The sequence below is a fragment of the Cicer arietinum genome, chromosome 5, assembly GCF_000331145.2.
Source record: "Cicer arietinum cultivar CDC Frontier isolate Library 1 chromosome 5, Cicar.CDCFrontier_v2.0, whole genome shotgun sequence".
In the NCBI taxonomy this organism is placed as follows: domain Eukaryota; kingdom Viridiplantae; phylum Streptophyta; class Magnoliopsida; order Fabales; family Fabaceae; genus Cicer; species Cicer arietinum.
In genome coordinates, this window is record NC_021164.2 from 45,329,490 (window position 1) to 45,351,690 (window position 22,201).

The 22,201-nt window shown below is 28.9% G+C and overlaps 2 protein-coding genes across 2 annotated transcripts; both read right to left on the reverse strand.

Annotated features, from left to right (window-relative positions):
• Positions 1-590: 590 nt before the first annotated feature.
• On the reverse strand, positions 591-2,156 carry LOC101497591 (probable polyamine transporter At1g31830). Its single transcript, XM_004513358.4, has one exon. The coding sequence runs from the start codon at positions 2,120-2,122 to the stop codon at positions 734-736; it is 1,389 nt and encodes a 462-aa protein (XP_004513415.1). The 5' UTR covers positions 2,123-2,156; the 3' UTR covers positions 591-733.
• Positions 2,157-20,407: 18,251 nt separating this feature from the next.
• Positions 20,408-21,307, reverse strand: LOC101497264 (uncharacterized). The gene has a single exon (XM_004513357.4). The coding sequence runs from the start codon at positions 21,205-21,207 to the stop codon at positions 20,548-20,550; it is 660 nt and encodes a 219-aa protein (XP_004513414.1). The 5' UTR covers positions 21,208-21,307; the 3' UTR covers positions 20,408-20,547.
• Between the last annotated feature and the right edge of the window lie 894 nt (positions 21,308-22,201).

Sequence of the window (22,201 nt, forward strand, 5' to 3'; positions counted from 1 at the left end):
CTCACACGTTAGTCACATTTACAATTCCATTTCACTACACGATGATTTTTTATTAGTGTTCGTCAAAGTTTAAAAATCTTAAGAATAACATAGAGTATTGGTTTTAATTAGAAATTTTTTTATCGAAAGGTTAAGTTTTTAAGAAATCATTATGTTTGGTTTTCTCAAGTTCACATACATTTGAAAGTGTTGAATGTGTAGTAATAATCGGTGGAATGAAAATTGTATATAATTTATCTTTTTTATATTCTAAATGTTCAATTATATTTTAACGTCAGAATAGAATTTAAAACATTAAACTATACCTAATAGTGAAAATCAAGATGTTGAATTCAAATGATTAAAGAGTTTTAGTTAAGGACGAATTGTTTTAGTGTACTCGAATTTAAATATTGACTGAAATAATTTTTAGTAATACTTTACTTACCAGCCAATCAAAATCTAAATTACTAAAATACCATTACCTAATAATCAATAATAAAGGGTTAAAAAAAAATCCAATAGTAACAAGCATTACCCTATTATACCTATATGTTGGTCAAGTGCAAACAAGTACACATAGTGATAAGCCCTAATTTCTAAAGATGTGATGGCCAAATGAAATTGAACTCACACATTATAAACCATTCCACAAGCAAAACTTGTAAAACTATTCATGACATAAATTTTATAAATAATACTAATAAGGGTTATTCTCTAACAAGGGTCAAAACAAACAGAAACAGTAAAAAAATTATTGCACTAAAGTTTGAGTTCCCTCCCCATTATCTAAATCAGGTAGGTCAGGACTAACAGAGAACTTAACCCATTTCTTTTTCTCCACAAATTTGAGACAAGGTTGCATCACAAGACCAATCACCAGAGCAATGAAGCTTATAACCATTACTTTGATGGATGAAAAATACAATACAAAACAAATCAATATTGTAGGAGGAATACACATAACAATAGCTCCAATTTTCCCTCCTGGTACTTTATAAGGCCTTGGTGCATTTGGTTTTTTAATCTTCAACAATATGAATGCAATAAACTCAAGAATCATTCCAAAACAGTACAAGAAATTCTCTGCAGCCACAATTTCTTCAAAACTAAGCCATGACAATAAAATCACACCAGAGGCAGAGAAAAGAATACCTATGATCGGCGTTCCATAGCGCGATCTTTTGGTAAAGAACTTAGGCAACATTCCTCTCTCTGCCATTCCCAAAAGCATAAAAGAGTCACTACTCATTTCGGCAACAAACAATCCCATGTTCGAAACTGCGGCGGCAGCTTGAAGCCACCATCTCAACCAAACACCTCCGATAATCATAGCGATATCGGAGTAATATCCGTCGCTCCATGCCTCACGGTTGACCGGAACTGCGCCGGTTCCAACCAAGAGAGGAAACAAATACCCCAAAACAACTAAAATCAAAGCAAAAAACAAACCTTTTGGAAGTGTTTTCTTAGGATTTTCAACTTCACCAACAAGAGTACTAATAGAATCCCAATAATTAAGATTCCAAAAAAGAGTATTCAAATACAAATTCCAATCCACATCATGTAAATCCACCTCAACCCATCTTGAAGGTTTCAACTTAGGAATTGAAATAAACCCCATAACAACAAAAGGGATCAAAGAAAAAACACCTAAAAAAACAGCAACAAATCCAACAATAGTCAAACCTCTATAATTCAACAAAGTGAGAAATATAGTAAGACCCAAAATTGCAAAAACTCTTGGCAAACCACTAGAAACTTCAGGAACAGCTGATTTAAGGTAATCAAGAAACAAAACAGGATACAAAGCATTGTCTATGACACCACTAAGCCATTTCATCCAACCTTGTTGGAAACCCCAATAAGGTCCTAAAGCTGATGAAACCCAAACAACATAACCACTGTTTTCAGGGAACATTGTACCCATTTCAGCAGTGATCATGGCTTCAGGGACACTCCATATGAATGGGAAAATTATGAATCCAAGAAGGGTTAAGAGTGGACCAGCTGCTTGAACTGCATCTTCTGAACCAAACGGTCCACCTGAAACTTCATAGAAGATGAGAAAGATTAGAGGGAGAAGTGATACTTTTTTCATTTGATTTGGTCTTGTTGTGGAAGGTAATTCAGTGACTGCCATTGTTGGAAGGTTGTTCACTTATTGCGTTACAATCTGTCTTTTATAAGCTCTGTTCCTTAATTTCTCTTTTCTTTTATTTTTTTTTGTAAATGATAAATATAATAATTTTGTCCAATAAAAGAGGGAGTGTTAAAAATTGTGTTGCAAACAAACACTTATGTGTCGGTCTTTTCCACTTTGATTCATAAAAATAATAGAAGTTAAAAACATTAAATGATTTAATTAATAAAAAATGATAAAATTATTAACAAAATAGTTTAAACGGGGAATAAAATTGGACGACACAAAAGTTAAATTATCTTTTTATATAAAAGTATAAATATTTTAGAAAAGTTAATTGTTTAAAATAGGATTGTAAATAAAATTATTTAAATGAATAGTAAAATTAGAAGGAAAAAAGATTAAAAAAGAAACTTAGTATTTCTTTGATATATGAGTTTTCCTATATATATATATATATATATATATATATATATATAATATTTTTATAGAAGATAATAAATGTTTTGACATAATTATTAATTTGATATTTCAAATTGTTAATAGTTGTGATACTTTTTCTTTTAATATTTATGATATTTTTAATAGAAATATGATTGATCTTCTTAAATATAATTTTTGGTTGATATATGTAGGTGTTTACTATAATCTTTTTTTCTTCGTCGTAGTTTTATCCTTATGAATTTAGTAAAGTTTTTAATGACAGAAGTTTATATCTACAAAAACTATTTTATTGAATTTTGATATAATTACTCCAAATATCTTTACTTTATTTTTATTTTTAATAATATTTTAGAATGTTGTCAATCTATATAGATGATTAACTTAGAGTGTCATCATGATTTAAATATAATCATCTTAGAGACAATTGAAAAATAATTATAGTATATGCCACTTTGATTAATTAAAATTTCCCTCTTTCATAATTTTTTTATAAGCAAATACATCCTATATGAACAACTACGAATTAATATAATTGGAATATCACGTTAATCATATAATTATTTATGTATTCTATTTTTACATAAAACAAATAAGTATAGATAATAAAACATTAGTTTAGAAAAGATATTTTCTGTAATTGATAAGCACCTAGAGAATCATAAATATCAACTAATTTTTTTCATAATATTAGTTTACTAATACAATAATTTTGAATTCAAAATTCAAGTCACAATTAATGAATAAAACAATCCGTTCATATGTGATTTAAATTTAAGTTTAACATTCATTTTTCTTTAATATTTTAAAGTTCGAGTAAGATGTAAACAAAAACATGTCAAAAATTATTCTTACCTCTACTCGAATTGGTTATTCTAAATTATTTGTCATCTCACTAATAGAGTATACGAAATTATCTTTATAACTCTTCAATGAGATTGATAGTTATTTTTTACCTTACATGACTGATGACTCTATTTTTTTACCAACATAAAAAAGGTTGCAACCTTAAATTTCAACTCTGATTGCCATTTGCTCAATTTTGTTGTTGTTCGTGAGTGTAGTCCTCAATTTCTGGCTATACACTCATACTAAAACATAACTTAGCAAAATATTTTAGCTTTTTTTTAAAAAAAAAATCTTAATTATTTTGATTAAAAAATTATAATTTTTTTCAGATTAAATTCTTTAAGTTTATTTTTGTTCTATTCAGTCATTTTTAAGTTACATTCGATTTGCACTATTAACTTTTAAGTTATATTAAATTACACATATAGCCTTTTAAGTTCGACAATTTTTCAGAATTACTATCATGAAATGTTAAGATTTTATCAAAATTAAAGACATTGATTATGTGAATAATTTATTATCTTATTTTTAAAGTCTAAAGAATTAGCATGAAAAATATATCATTAAAATATTTAATAAACTTTTTAATTATTAGATATTTTTAATTGAATTAATTATTACTAAAATTAAGACAAATCACTAATAGTTAATAGTTCAAATAAAATGTAACTTAAATTACAAAACAAAACAAGAATAAAAAAACCTTAAAGACCTGAGTCAAAATTGATACCATATGTATATTTTTGCCTATTATATTGTGTAGGATTAAAACGTGTCCTGCGAAATTGAATAAATAGAAAGTGAAATCATTCTCTTAATGAAAATATAATATGCCAATATCGTACATATGATCGTATCGGAGATTCAAAAGGAATGAAATGCTTAAAAGTTTTTATTTTTTTATTGTACGATAAGAATCAGGTGTCTAAGCAAGTGGTTAAGGTTCCTTCTTTAGCTAAACAAATGAATACTTTGTATTATAAAAGAAGTCACATGTGCATCCACAAAAATATTTAAATTCAAAAGTGACACCTGGAATTTCATGTGTATGACATTTTCATTTTATGAAAAATGTTAATTAGGATTTTTAGGACAATTTTCAAGATGTTAAAATTTTATAAATATTGAATAAAAATGAAAATAATTATAATTAATATTTTAAATGTTTTCATTTTTCAAAAATTAATTTTTATCAATAACAAGAAAATATTGACTAGTATAAACCTTACTTTTTTTGGGACAAACCCTTACTTTATTCTGCCTCACACAACCCCAGTCGATAAAAATAATATTAAAATCACGTTCTTGTGCGTATTTAACATTTAAACTTAGTTCAAATTGTACAGAATTGACCAAAAACACGCTTACAACTTTTGCTTTTGTAATGTAGATTTCCTTTTCCTTTTGTAAATAAAAAGTGATTCACCAATTTAATTAAAAAAATTGCAAGTTGCAAAAATTAGTTAAGGCGGACACATGATTAAGTCTCATTAATTATAAATACTTTTAATATTAAATATATATATATATATATATATTACATATATTTAAAAGATGTAACGTCAATTATTTTTTGTGATAATGAAGTATTTTGGTCTATTATTATTCTCACACTTCTCAAAACTCCTCAACGTACCTAACATAGAGACGAGAAGTACATGTTAAGGTGGGGTCCATGTTAGAGGACCTCCATACACTTTGCAGAAAATGATAAAAACAACAAGACATATTTGCTATAAACTAACACTAATTATTCTGCAAAATCATATCATATACTTTAGGTTTGGTTCAAAAAAATTTCAAAAAATAGCTCGAGTTAGATGTCTACATTTAATTGCATTGCTATTTATTTTCCTAGTGAAACCAAGAAAAAATGTAACCCTTGAATTTATCTAATAAACCAATGGTGTAAAGCACATCAACATCAATAGTGTGACCTACATGAGAACTGCATTGTCTTATCCAATGAGCTAAACCATTCTTAAAGATTTTTCTTATATTAGATAAAAATGATTGCGTATTTATGTGTGGCACACGATCCTTTTTATTTATTTACAAAAGACATCAAATTTGAATCACACCTAACCCTACTAGATTTAAAGGCCTGATGCTCCAAAATTAAAAGCTTAACCTTATCAAAATACATATATTTATGGATATATTATTAGTATTATTTAGGGGTAGATTAGTAAATAAATAATTAATGCAGTTGAAAAATGCAAAAAAAATCTCATATAAAGAGATAAAAATATTCAAAGGATAAGGAGGAAGATAGTATTATTTTTATTTTTTAAAATAACTTATAATTGTACTTAAAGAATTGAATTTAATATTTTAGGTTTAAAGGATAAGGAGGAAGATAGCATTGTTTTTTTTTTTTTTTTGCATATTTTTTTAGGTTTTGAAATGTCTTTGATCTCTATAAATGTGCCACTTTTAATTTTGTCTCTGTAAGTTCTTTTTTTGAATTTAGTCTCTGTAAAATCAGAGACGATCGACTTTCATCCATAACGTCAAATCAATATTACAAAAACAAAGTTGACAAACCAATGTGGCGCGTGTCCCTATAAATACAGACCAACACATAATTTTTTTATCATATATTAAAAATTAAAATATTTTACATTATTAATTAAAAAAAATTTTATTTATCTTTTAATAATTAGTGTTATTTTATAAAATAAATAGAAATTAAAAGAGAAATTTAGAAGTTTTTGAAAAACTCGTATTCTTTCTTGCCATAAACCATGCATGGAACTCTTCTCTTCTTGACTCTATCCACTAACGTCTCTTTCTATTTTCATTTATTTCTATCAGTTGTCAAGTCTTATATTTAGATTACAAACATTTTCCTATTCACTTTCTGGGTAATCGGATTTTTGAATAACGGTAAGGTGTAGTATCCTTATTTTAGAGTATTTAAGCATGTTAGAATTTTTTAGGGATCATATTTCACACAAGCAAAGAAAAAGAATGATTTCTTAGCTCAGTTTAGTTAGTGTTTTGATAGATGTCATGTAAGGATCAAATGAGTTCGAAAATAATATAACATTTGTTGTTTTAATAATAATAAATATAAGAAAACAATTTATTCTTTGATATTTGCTGAATTGTATAGGTAGCATATAATAAACAAACCAGAAAACGAAAAGAATAGTGAAAACAAAAAGAAAAGGATAATGGAAAAAAGAAAAGAAAGGAAAACCTATCGTAATACAAGAATGTGACAAAAGATCAAACCACCCGGTAACCATCATTTGGTGATGATACACAAATTGATTTTGTCACCAAAGTGCATTTGAGGCAAAATATAAAGCATCATAAGAAACAAGATAAGGTCATTATCAAATCAATATGATTATATCGTATGAAAAGTTCAATTAGGCAAAGAATTATCTGCCTAAGCTTACATTAGATTGGACAAAGTCCCTAGCCCCTCCCCCTCTTACACCTTAGTATGTAATAATTATATATAATGAAAAGTTTAATTATTAGTATTTTTAAAAACAAATTAACAAGTTACACCTTAAAGCGTATCTAAGGAATTTGTAATTATAATTAATTAGTTTAAACCAACTAAAAAAGTTGAAATAACCACAAAATTTTGAGACATAAAAGAGAAAATTCAGTTCTAATTTTGTTGTTGAGTGTTAGGGACACAAAATTTGGTGACTGAGAGTCATAACAAAGTGGTAGTATCAATATAAAACGTGGCGTGATCCTCTAAAACTCTCTCTTTGTAATTTCTGCACATTTGTTTGATTGTATGTTCATGTCTATTGTTCATATTTTCTTTTATTAGTCAAAACACTTTTTGTTATATAATTTTGGATCAAAGAGGCATGTACTAAAGTTATATTTGTGAGGGAAAATTGTAAGACTCTGATCGACATCAAAGTGAAGAAGACAACAGCATTTGACCAAGTCGTTCATCAAACATATAGTACAATCTCTTAGAATATAGAGTATGTTAGTGTGTAAATTTAAAAATTCGTTGAAGTTCTAGATTGGAAAACTTTCATATATTGAGTAGTTTTCAACTCTATAAATACTTAAATCTCACATTGGATAGTTAACATATACGAGTTTGCTTCCATCACTATATAAAGAGTGTCAAACTCCTATGAAAAACACACTAAAGTTTGATGCATTTCCTAACTTTCTCTTTTCTCCCTCTTTTGCTCAATGCATTTACGAGTCACTTCTCCTTCTTTTTTTGTCTCTTTGATATTTTAGAGTGGTTTTGTATTGTAGTCCCTTCGATATTTTAGAATAGTTTGTATCGTAGTCCCTTTGATTTTTAGAGCGTTTTTATATCGTAATCTCGTCGATTTTTGAGTGGTCTTAATATCACTATCTTTTTAAAGCGGTTTTTATGTCGTAATCTCGTTAATTTTTTAGTGCTCCAAAGACCACTATATTTTTAGAGCAGTTTTTGTGTTGTAGTCCTTTTAATTTATGAGTGGTCATAGTGCCATATTGCGAGTAACTTTAATTGTCATATTCAGAGTGGCTTCAACTGCCATATTGATGGTGTAATTCTAGAACAATTTTCTACGCTGCAGTAGAACTCCGATATAGTTTCTCTGAGCTATTTATCTTGGGCACTTCGTGGTTGATAGTCTCCTTTGTACAATTTAGGCAGTACCGTGAAACGTCTTAAAGAGAGCGACCTAGTCCGCGACTCAACCCAATAATATCTTTGATGGCATCAATTTATTTTGAAACATATTTTTGAAACTCAAAAACAACAATTTTAAGACTTTTTTTCCATGTCATCCGAAGAGATTATATGATTTGGTTATGTTGCCTCTAATTTCAATAAACTATTTTAGGTTGAGGCAAACATAAAAGGATAAGAAAGCTGAAGAATTAACCTAATGGACTTACTGATGATCTGTATGACTACTACAGTTCCAACAATGTTGCTAGAGATTTTTGGGATGTTATGAAGAAGAAATATGATACCTAGAAAACTAGGGCTAAAAAGTATGTGGTGAGCCGCTACCTAGAGTACCAGATAATCGACGACAGATTCATGGAGGCTCACTCCAGTTAAATTCTGAAGATAACTCATGAGATCATCTCTTAAGGTATGACTTTAGATGAAAAATTTCAAATTGTTGTTATTATTGACAAATTGCCCCTGCTTGTAAGGATTTCAAAAATTCTCTTAGGCATAAAACAAAAGAATTTTTTCTAGAAAGTCTCAAAAATAAAGAAATTTTTTTTATTGTTTATGGTTTTCTCTAGAATAAGGCATATGGGCATATCATTTATGGTACACCACTAAATATGATATTTTTGTTGGCAAATGATACACCACATATGCATATTTAAATTAAATGTTAAAATTAAGAATGTCTCCTTCTGTTTACATGTTGTGTGATTTTAATATTTGACATGCTAGACTTTGTTATGTGAACAAGGATTTCAAACTTAAGTAACTTAGGTTTAATTCCAAAGTTATCTTTAAATAATTTTGAAAAATGTGATTTTTTATAATCAAGCTAAAATAACAAATAGTTCATATAAATCAATAGTCAGATAATCTGAGTCTTTAGATTTAATATATATGTGAACTTGATGGGACGTTAACAAGAAAAGGAAAACCTTATTTTATCACTTTTATCGATAATTCTTTGACTATACTTTCGTATATCTAATGATCAATAAAAGTGAAATGCTTGACATATTTAAGATCTTTGTAACTGAAATTGAAAATTAATTTAGTAGAAAGATTAAGATGATCTGATTATGATTCTAGTTCGTTTAGTGAGTTTTATAAATTGCATGTAATTATACATGAAACAATTGCACCATATTTGCCTGAAATGAATGGTAAAGTCGAAAGAAAGAATAAAACTATTACTGAACTAGTTGTTGCTAATATTCTCAACTTTGGTGTTGCATCTCATTGGTGGGGGAAATTATATTCACGGTTTGCTATGTTTTGAATAGATACTCTAAATCTAGAAATAAAACATCTCCTTATGAGATTTTGAAGAAAAAACAACCGAACTTGTCTTATTTTTGAACATGGGGTTGTCTGGGTTATGTAAGAATTCCCTATCCCAAGTGAGTTAAACTCGTCAACAGAGCGAATGAATGTGTATTCATTAGGTATGCAGTAAACAACAAAATGTATAGGTTAGATGACTTAAATGTGAAAGTGATCATAAAGTCAAATTATGTTGACTTCTATGAAAGTAAATTCCCCTTCAAATCGAGAAATAAAGGGGACAGAGAACCAAGTCACATTCCTATGACGAAGAGCACTGAAAGTAGCAAATAAGATAAAATAAAAACTCAAAGAAGTAAGAGAGTCAAATTTGCTAAAGATTATGATCTCAGTTCTACGACCTATACCTAGGGATGGGAATAGGCTAGGCCGTCCGTCAGGGGCCTATGGCCTGACCTACTTATGGCCTGGTCTGGCCTGACCTGTTTAATAAAAAGGTCAGGCTCAAGTTATTTTTAAAGCCTATTTAATTAAATAGGTCAGACTCAGGCTTATAAAAAAGTCTATTAGGCCTGACAGGCCGGCCTGTATATATATATTATTATTTATTTCATTCTCCCTTTTTTCTTTCTAATTTCCATTGCCCTATTGCACATCAGGTATGTAAGCAACATATTATTCATAAAAAGCAATATTATTTATTTGTTACCTTTATATTTTATAAAAATCAATACTAATTATCTGTTATCTTCATATATATTAGTAGTATATAAAACTTGAAAACTCTAATTGTTTATTATTATTATTGAATATGAGTTTGTTTGAGAGGATTTGTTTAGAGGTAATAATTGAACATTTGTTTGACAGATAATAATAGGTGCGTTTCAATGAAAAATTTATCTTTTAAACCGAAATTCATTTAATAGGGTTTAAAGGGTGTTTGTTTCTAGTTTTTTAAAAATCTTTCTTTATAAAAAAATCATTTTTATTTAATATATACATATATATATATATATATATATATATATATATATATATATATATATATATATATATATATATATATATATATATATATATATATATATATATATATATATATATATATATATATATATATATATATATATATATATATATATATATATATATATATATATATATATATATATATATATATATATATATATATATATATATATATATATATATATATATATATATATATATATATATATATATATATTGTATAAAGAAGGTCAGAAGTTCATTGGAAGAACTATATGATGAGCATCTAGCTTTATCTTTGGAAGAGTCTCCGTCTCCGATTGTTAATTTGGATAGTAATAATTTATCATCCTCCCAAGAGAATGCTGCAATTATCACTGGATTTGACGAAATTCTGAGCATTTTGCGTGAAAATGAAACTGCCCCTCCAATAAAATCAGAATTATAAGATTATCTTGATTAAGGTATTTACGTTCCTAAGACTAAATCTTTTTGTGCTTTGGACTGGTGGAGGAACAATAGCATGAAATATAAGATTTTGTCTAAGATGGCTGCTGATGTACTAGCTATTCCAATCTCAACTGTGGCATCTGAGTCCACATTTAGTGCAGGAGGTCGAGTTATTGATGAATTTCGATCTAAATTAAACGAAGAATCCGTTGAAGCTCTAATTTGTGGCGAAGATTGGTTTCGTCATAAGTATAATGTGAAGAAAAAATCAAAGGTTAATATTTTTTATCAAGTAGTATTTATTCATTTTTTTAAAATTTGCTCATTCATTTTTTTATTACTTTTTAGTTAAGTGTCTAACATATATGTATTTTTTCTTTTGTTTTGAAGGTTGATAAACAAGAGATACAAATCACCTTGAAGATTTGATATCATTTTTTGTCATTCATTGAACTTTGAATGTGTTTTGTTGGATGATATGTGTAACTGTTTATGGGGTTCATTTGATTTTATTTGTAATTTTTGAAGGACTTTTTAGAGTTTGTTAATTATGAATTCATTTTGTTTATTTTTCTTTTTTTTGTTTTATGGGAAGGTTGTTGCATTACAAACTTGTTAGTTATAATTTTATTAGATTTGATTATAATTTTATTAGTTTTCCTTGTATATAAAGGCCTAATTTAGCCTATTTAAAACAAAAATATAAAATATAACATTTAAATATTTTAATGCAAATAAGTCTTTTAAATAGGCTTACAGGCCAGGCCATGATAGGCCGTAGTCCAGGCTTAGGCCGAAAAAAAAGTCTATGATAGGCCGTAGGCCAAGCTTAGGCATAAAAAATTCATCGTAGGCTAGGCTCAGACATTTCAAAGCATGGTCTGGCCTATTCCCACCCCTACCTATACCTTAGAAGAGGATCATGAAATCTTCAAAAAGCTTTGTCATTTTTGGATGCAGATTTATGGAAATAAGCTATAAACGACGAGATGGATTTTCTAGAGTCTAACAGGACTTGGCATTTAGTAGACTTGCCTCCTAATTACAAACCGATAGGTTGTAAATGGATTTTGAAAAAGAAACTAAAACCCGATGGAACTGTTGATAAATACAAGGTCTGCCTTGTAGTCAAATGTTTTAGACAAAGAGAAAATATAGATTTCTTCAACACTTTATCACTGGTCACTAGAATAACATCCATTAGGGTATTCATATAACTAGCAGTTATTCATAACTTGGTGATACACCAAATTAATGTCAAAATAACATTATGTAAATGGTGACCTGGAAGAAGAAAACTATATGGAACAACATGAAGGTTTTGTGATTCATGAAAAAGAAAAAAAGGTCTGGAAATTAGATAAATCTTTGTATGATCTTAAACTAGCTCCTAAGAAATGACATGAAAAATTTGACAACTAGACTATATCAAATGAGTTTAAAGTGAATGAAAGTGACAAATGTATTTATTACAAATATGAAAATAGCATTTTCACTATCATATATCTCTATATATATGAGCTACTCTTATTTAGTTCAAATATTCATGCTGTAAATATTATGAAAGCATTATTGTGTAACAACTTTTATATGAAAGACCCCGAAGAAGCGAATGTAATCCTCAGAATCAAGATTACTAGGTCAGAAAAGGGAATTTCTTTGGATCAGTCTCACTATGTTGAAAAGATCCTAAAGAAATGCAAATACTTTGATTGTAAACATGTTTGCACACCATATGATCTAAGTGTGAAACTTTTTAAGAACATTGGTGAAATCATTGACAGACTCAAGTATGCCACCGACTGTACCAAACCCGACATTGCCTACATCGTGGAACTATTGTGCATGTTTACCAGTAGACCTAATATGGAGCATTTGGATGGCAATGAGTAGGGTTTGAGTAGGGTACTATAGTATTTGTCTCCATACCTGCAATTTAAAAAAAATACTCATATCCATGTCTGTACCTTCTTGGATATCAACTTTAATATTTGTACCTTTACTCGTTGGGTCCCTAAGTGCCCGTACCCAAACTCATTACCCACACTTTGACTAAAATAGATCGATAAATAAATGATATTATTGTGATTAAATTTAAAAATTATCCAAATATCTTAAATCCAATCATAAAGTATTATAAACTAAAATATTTTCTAACACAAAATATTTCAAATGAACACAGGTTAGAATACACATTCAAATATCCATGATAATACTTTATGAAATTGCAAGTTCTACAGGGGTATTATTCAAGATCTATAAAAAAAAAAATATTGATACGAAGTTGCAAGTATAATTATAAAGTCACGATTAATAAGACATAACTCTTAGTTATAAAGTCACAAATATTTACCTAATCATCATAATCAAATTCTTAAAAAGTTTGTAAAAGTTTATCTTTCGATTCTTGTAGTGCTTCTAATGATATCAATATATGCTAAAAACATAAAAGAAAATAAATAATTAAACTAAATACTAATATAATAAATAAATAAATCATATATTTATATTATTGCGTGTGTGGGATTGGGTGGGTACTATAGTATCCACACCAATACTCATTTAATTTTGCGGGTAATTATTCGTCTCAGTGCCTATACCCATTATGCAAATTTTGACCCTACCAATTGTGGGGTTTTTTTGTGTGTGTGGGTATCCACTGAGTTTAGATCTATCTGTCATCCCTAATGGAGTATTGACACGCTATCAAAAGAGTCATGAGATACGTAAAAAGGATCATGAGTCTCGGATTACATTATCAAAGATTTCCTGCCGTCCTTGAAGGATACAATGATGCTAATTGAAACACCTTATCAGATGACTCCAAAGAAACCAATGACTATATTTAAAGTATACTCGGTGGTATTGTATCTTGGAAATCGAAGAAATAGACGATAATGGCTCATCCACTATTGATTCGGAAATGATAACACTAGTTATTGCTTGTGAAAAAGCCAACTGGTTGAGATGCTTGCTAGCTGAAATCCCTTTATGGGATAAACCTATATCATATGTGTTGATCAACTTTGATAGTACCACAGCTATTGCAAATATTGAGGATCATTATTAAAATGGTAAGAGACGACAAATACATCGTAAACACAACATTGTTAGAGAATTACTTTCTAAACGAGTTGTTATAGTGAATTATGTACGTAGTGATGAGAATTTAGCAGATCTTTTGACGAAAGGGTTAGCTAGAGAGAAAGTCCTAAATACATTCAAAATGATGGGACTAATGCATATATAGTCACTCATGATGGTAACCCGGCCTAAATGACTGTAGATCACAAGAATTAGGTTAAATGGGTAATAACAAGTCGTGAATGATATGAGATAAACATATTATTATAAATCAAAGAAGCATGATGCTTGAAGCGATGATAGGATGTGATAATAGAAACTCTTAATGAGATCTATACTTTATTTAGAGTGGAGTACATAGCTACATGAGTACTCTTGATAGAGTCATCTATATGAATATGAAAGTTGAGTTGCTTCCTATGGAGTTTTGAGGCAGAATTGCTAGAGCGTTCACTATACTGGGATACATGTGCATGCCCATTAATGCATGGACTTTTGAAATACACTTTATGAAAAGGTTGTTTGTGGGTTTGATGTTAAAGATTGAGTTCAAGACTACGAGTCACTCTTGTTGAATCTGAATCTTACTTACTATGCAACGGTTCAAGTCATAAGACACCTCTGCTTATGCACAATCTTATAGAAACGTTTGACGCTACTTCATAAACATTTTTTTAATTCAAGTGGGGGATTGTTGGAACATAGATTATGTTAGTGTGTGAATTTAAAAATTTGTTGAAGTCCCACAATGGAAAACTCTCATATATTGAGTAGTTTTCAACTATATAAATACTTAGTCCAACAATGGATAGTTAACATATGTGAGTTTGTTTCCATCACTATATTAAGAGTGTCAACCTCTTGTGAAAAGTAAACCAAAGTTTGATGCATTTTCCAACTTTCTATTTTCTCTTTCTTCTGCTTGATGCATTTACGAGCCACTTTTCCCTGTTTTTTGTCCCTTCAATATTTTAGAGCGGTTTGTATATTAGCCCCTTTGATTTTTAGATCGGTTTTTTTTTATGTAGTCCTATTGGTTTTTGAGTGGTCCTAATACCACTATCTTTTAAAGCGGTTTTTATGTCTTTATCCTATCGATTTTTTAGTGTTCCAAATACCATTATCCTTTTAGAGCAGTTTTTGTACTATAGTCTTTTTGATTTATGAATGGTTGTAGTACCATATTGCGAGTAACTTTAATCGCCATATTGAGAGTGACTTTAACCACTGTCGCAACCTAAAATTTTGAATGTTTCTCGAATTCAATGGAGTCGCCACCAAAGTTTATTTTAAAATAGAGAAAATATTGGGAAACTCTGAAAAATAAAAAATAAAAAAAATGGTCTTTGAAACCAAATTTTGAGTTCGGGAGTCGATTATGCATATGGAAGGTATTAGCACCCTACGACATCTGTTAAAAAACGATTATCTATAGTTAATTGTGTAAAAATAATATTAACTTTGTTGAGACAAAATATCTCTCAAATGGTTTTAATGATAACAAAATTATTTAAAAGATTATGATTGTGGTTAATGAATAATATGTGCTTTTAAGTGAATTCATATTAGAAAACAGGTTACTCATCATTAAGATAAAAAGGAGAAAAATTTGACTGGAGGATAGACATACAAGAGGATGAACCCTTAAGAGGATGAACCTTCAAAGTTGCAAAATATTCATCTCGCTGAAATAATGATTTTTAGTCATATAGAGAAGATAAATCAGTGTCAAAGAATGAATATAAAAAGCAGTTTAAATGAATAGGCCAGAGGCCATAATTTACATCTACGAGGATGGATTGTACGAGGATAGACTGCAAGAGGATGAATCTATAGTCCACATCATCCTCGAATGTTGAAAATGACCTAATACATCATTCTCAGATGTTGAAAACGACTCAACACATGAACAAACAGAAAGGCTGTAGCTAACAAGACAAAAATATAGTCTTACATGTCTTGAAGAATGAAAAAGGAAAAGGACAACTCATGTCCAAGTTTCTAGGAGGTTTGAACCTTCTGTATGAGGATGGAGTGAATCAGTCCAAGAACAACTGGATGACAATTCTGTAATTATGATAAATGACTTTGGACATTTTGATTAAATTCCTCAACGGTCATAAAGTGTTTGACACATGGAAAGAGCATTAGAAGATCTCTATAAAAAGGCATAGAGCTCTTCAGTAACATACACACAACAACATTGCATAAAAAGATCAAGATTCTAAAAGCTATCAAGAACAATTTTCATTCTCTCTTTATACTTTCTATAGTATTACACTAGATCTTTAAAATATCTTTTAGAAAGTGTTAAGTAAAGAGAAAACATCATACTCATTTCACTTTGTAATTTCCACGTGAGTTACACTTGGAAATAGTTGAAACTTGTAAGAAACAAGGTTGTAAGCTTGGTGAGGCTAAAGAATACACAAAGTGTAACTAACCTCTGTGAGAGGTTAATCTGTTTGATCATTAGTAAAAAACTCACAAGTGTGTGAGGACTTGACGTAACTTTTATTGGGTGAACTAGTATAAAGTTGTGTGTGTCATCTTCTATACTTTCTCTTTTATTTATTCTGCTCATATTTAAAGTCTTAAATTTCTATCCTCTGATTCTCATCCTCTCAGATAGGATAGTGATTTAAAACACTTGAGAAAATTATAAAATAACAATATCCCTATTCAATCCCCCTTTTTAGTGATATTTTAGCTACAACAAACTTAAATATACTTATTTCTCCTTATTATTAAATATGAATGTCAATTGTTTTTTAAAGTAAATGTGTGCTTAAAAAAGAGAAGGAAAAAAAGAGATTTTTTAATAATGTGTTTTACAAGAGTGTGATCTTGCTCCTACGTATATCCCGGTGTAATGGAGAAATCAAAGCTACGTAGTTCTTTGGTAGAAAATGTGGATGTGTTGATTGCTTTTAAAGAAATTGTGTTTTGTTGTTGATAAAAAAAAAAGAAAGAGTTGTTTTGACGGAAAGAAAAAAGAAAGAGTTTGTTTAATTTGAATAATTATTTAAAAAAAAAATGAGTTTTAAGACTATCAAGTTGTACAACTCGTGTCTCAAAAACTCAAGGAGTAAAAAGATGTATAATCCAATTAATCCATTTAAGAATATCTTTTATTATTTTCGGTTTTAAAATTGAGTTTTAAAGCCACTAGTTGGTACAACTTGTGTCTTAACAACTCAAAGAATAATCTAATATTTATTTATTGTGAATTTTTTTTATAAAAAAGTAAACAAACACACACAGAGAGAAATGAGTTTCATTGTAAAGAGAGAGGGAGAGAGATAGAGATAGAGAGAAAAACACACACACAACGGCCACGAATAAGGAGTTGCTCGCGGTGGTGGTTCATCGAGGCTCGAAGTTGACAGTAGTGGCTGAGTGGACGCTCTAGCGGTAGCGCTCGTGGTGGTGGTTCGTCGGAGGTCAGAATTGACAAAGGTGGTTGTGTGGACGTTCTAACGGTAGTGCTTGTGATTGTGGTTTGCGTAGGTCGACTTGATGATGGTTTCCTAAGGGATTTGCAAATGATGATGGATTTGGTGATTTGTGGCGATCATGCTCTCTAACTCTCTACATTTTAAGAAGATGGTGATTTTGCTAGTTGATCTTAGAAGCAAAGAAGAACTCTATTTCCTTTATTCTAATTTTTTAGGAAAATCAAATTCCCTTGATTTAATTTTTGATTCTCAATTTATAGACTACTAGGATGAATCGTTGCGTCAATGGGATAAATCGAGTTTTGATTTTTCTATTGTTTTTGCATAAATTATGGAGTGATAAGTGAATATGAGACTTCAACTTTTTGTTGGAGTGCAAAGTTGGTGAAGATGAGACTTTTAATTGTTGATGAAGTGCAAAGTTGGTGAAGATTCAAAATGAGTGAAACATGGAAGCTTAAAATGTAGAAGAGGGAGCCTTGTACTATTTCTACCAAAAACATTATTTTTATTTGTTTATTAGTTATTGTTACTTTTTATTTATTTTTTATATGTTTATGATGTAAATTGGATAGTTTGTTAAAACATCAATAAAAATGTGAGCTCAATTATTAGAATAGATTTATGAGTTTAATTTTGATTTTTTTGAAAAAAATTTAGTACCATAAAATGCGATCATAAATATATAAAATTAAACACATTATTATGACTTATTAATTTTTGAATTTTTTTAAATGGCCGGACAAAATTGGGGTACTACAACCACCATATTGATGGTGTTATTCTAGAACCGTTTTCTAGGGTGCACTAGAACTCCGATACGGGTTGGTCTTTGTTGTTTTATCCTAGAGGCTTCGTGGTTGATAGCCTTTCATGCACAATTTGGGTAGTGCCACAAAACGTATTAAAGAGAACGACGTAGTCCGTGGCTCAACCCAATAATATCTTTGGTGGCAAAAATTTATTTTAAAACAATTTTTTGAAACTCAAAAACAACACAATCCTCTCCTTTCCTTACCAACTTCAATTTTATTTCTTGTTGAGAGATCCTAAAAAGCACCATAAAGCTATGGTTATTCCAAAGATCGGGAACATGAACACCGCTACCATTCACTACCTTCACGATTGTTCATATTTTGAACTTATATCTCCAATCTTCGATCTGAGCATGAACCTCTTTATTGATATTTATGTGCTATTTTTGTTCTCATGAACAAGATAAGTCATAAACATCAATCGATATAATAGAATCGAATCAAACAGATTTTCAGTTCAAAAAAACTGAATTAATTCAGTTTTTAGTTCGAATAAATTAGAACTGAATTTGTTTTTTAGAAGTAATTTGGAATAATTATGTAAAATTTGGCCTACATGAACAAAATAACTAAGTGAAATCAGTTCAGTTTGGTTCAAAGTAATAAATCGGTTCACCAGTTTATAAAACAGTTTGGTTCGGTTTTTTGAACTGAAAATCAATTCGGTTTAGTTTTTTTAAATTGAAAATTAGTTTCGTTCAGTTTTCAAACGGTTCTAATTCAGAACTGAACTTTGTTCACCCCTAATAAATAGTTTCAATTACAGTAAGTTCAAAATATGAAACATATAGAGCAATTATATAATTTGTAGAAGTTGAGACATCTCACATATTTAATTATTATGGTATATAATGATACAAATTTTATAATCTTCAATTTTTTAATTAGAGTTAGTGATGCTATTATATTTTATCTAGTGTGTATTAACTAATATTTTTATAGTTTAATTTTTATGCACTTTCAATATCAAAAGTTTTACATTATGAATCTATCAAAACCATTTATAGAAAATGACTTTAGATATAGCTTTAATAAAAGTCAAATATCTTTCTGGCTAAATTACATCTGTGGTCCCTTAACTTAATTTCAAGTAACGTTTTAGTCCTTTATCTTTTTTTTTTTTCCCGAACATGGATTTCACAATTGTATTAGTTAATTATAGTAGAATTTACCATCTTTACTAAGATCAAAAATAAAAAGTCCTTTATCTCGGGTTTGAACATGGATTTCACAATTGTATTAGTTAATTATGGTAGAATTTACCATCTTTACTAAGATCAAAAATAAAAAGTCTAATATCTTTAATTAACAATAGGGCGATTGTAATTAATTGATAGGATAAAACAAATTAATTCCATATTTTTATATAATCATTATATAGTATTCCACAATTAAAAAAATCCGTGAATCTTCCTATGGAAGATGTAAAAGAATTTTTTAATTTTATATTATTTTATTTAATGAACAATTTTGTCTGTTACTATTTATTTCTTTTGCTCACTATTATAAATAAAAATAATTTTTAAAATTATTAAAAAATTAATTAAATATCATTACATATTTATATTTTATATAAAATATAATTTAAATGTACTGAACTATTTATTTAAATGTCAAACATTTAACAATTGAAATATTAAATATTTTTTTATCAAAATAAAATATATTAAAAATAATAGTATTAAATGAATTAAGAATGTTAACTTTTATTTATAATAGTGTCCAGTAATTGAAAACACTTTTCACTTGTAATAGTAAGTGGAGGGAGTCCTAACTAATAAAACTTGTTGAAGTAATTAATCTTTGAATTATTGTTCTGCTCAAAGGGGCATGATATTTAATAAATAAATAAATAAAAGGGGGGCATGATATTTTCAGCAAATTTTATTGCCACTTGTATATAATTTAGTGCAGATCTGTGCAAATAAATGGGGGAAATTATAGATGGATATGTTCATCAATTTCAAACTTCTTTTTACAGACTCAAAACTCAGCAAAATATATTAATATTAACTGTACTCCACACAATCTCCATCACATCATTTCCACAAAATCAGGAACAAATAAGAATAAGAGAATGTTACTCTTTTAAACTAGCTCAATTATAGAATTCCAAAATTGTTAAGTTAGATGTTCAATTTCATATTTGAATTTGAGATCGAATTAAATTGCTGTGAATTTATAGTGCTATTTATCATATATATTAGGGGAAAAAAGATAAAGAAACCTATGCCATAATCAATTAATTAATAGATTTACATATATGATCAATTAATGCCCAAAATTTCAAGTTTAATTACTTTGATCACTCTAAAAATTTATACATATATCTATATGATAATAATATGAAGTATCTAGCTAGCTAGCAAACGCAGTTTCTGCTTTCGTTTTTTGTTGCCTAATTTTCCTTTCCTTTCTAAGCCTAACCTTATTTTCCAAAATAGTTTCTAGCTTAGGAGACCAAACCTGTTCCTTAGATTTTACAAGCATTTCATAATGTTTTTTCAACTCAGGAGTGCTACAAAGGAAGCTACTTTTAGTTTCACTACAATCATCATTCCCTCCATTAACAAGCCTTGTTATGAACTCAGGCATAACCTTTATCATCACCCTTCCATCACAATCCTTCAAATACTCAAAAGGGCACTCTCCAAATTTGATTGTTGACCTGTTATCATTATTATCATTTCCATTACACGATCTTAATGATAAAAGTGAAGAAACTGAAAGAGTTTTGCAAGAAAAGAAATCAATAGGGAGAACAAAATAGGCCTCTCCAGCCATGAGTTCGTCGTCTAAGGCTAAACTAGGGATCGGGTGTCCGATGAAGAACGAGTCAGCATGGCAAATCATCGTCTCCGGGTACTCGATCATGATCTCGCCGGCGATGTGCTTACCGTTTAGAGATTTCGTTGTACCTTGCCAAAATAAAAGCTTAGTTGACGACGATGACGACATCGACGACGATGATAATTTTTTGTTTGGATGAAAACATGGAGTCACTATTGAATTTCCCATATTGTAGAAATAAAATTAAAGAGAAAGTTAAATTATATTGAGAGAGAGAGGGAGAGAGTTATTTAGTGTGTTTGTTATTTGTTATTATTGGTTTGAGAATTAATACGAATTTATATATGAAGAAGGTTATAGTATAAGAGACATTATTTGACTTGGATAAAGTCTAGGGTTGGTGTTTTTCTAATGTAATAGGGTCGGTGTTGCTGTCTGGTCAACCATGCCGGCTTTGAACAATTTTTTGCTCAATTTGGTACACTCGTGTGTTAGACTTGAAAAAACATGCACAAAAACAAAGGTTATATAGCCTTGACCTTCTACTTGTATATTCAAAGTGTATATTAATAATAAAATGGAAAGGTGCTCAATTATTCATCCTTTGATGTTTACGTTAAAGGATATTCCTACGGTTTTAACGATGAATTTTATGGCCGAAATCGTAGGTTTAGATTATATCAAGAAAAACAATTTAATGCCCTTCTCGATTCATTTTGGATAACATGCGTCCAACGGGAAAAAGACAAATTAATTAACTACATGTTTTAATAACAAAAAATGAACAGTTGTGTTATTCTAACACAACAACAAGTCAACAATATATACACGGAGTTCACAATTTTTTTTTTTTATAAAAATTTTAAACAAAATTGCAATAAGAAAACTTTTTAAAAAAAAAATTGTATTTAAAAAAAATAGCATTTTTATAACACAACAATTGATTTGTATCATAAATCAATTTAAGTACTTCATTAATTACTAAAATATAAGGTTGTCTTAATGTTTTTGGATATGTTTGAATCTAAAAATTGATCCTCTAAAATAAATAAAAAATCCTAACATCAAGATTCTTACATTTGATGGTGGATGATGGTATCTAGTAGACTGCATCCACTGGTGTGAAAAACTTGTTATTTGACTATTAATTCCAGACATAAGATGTAAATATTAAATTTTAGAGTATTCAATATACAATACGAAGAATATCAATGTAATTTTT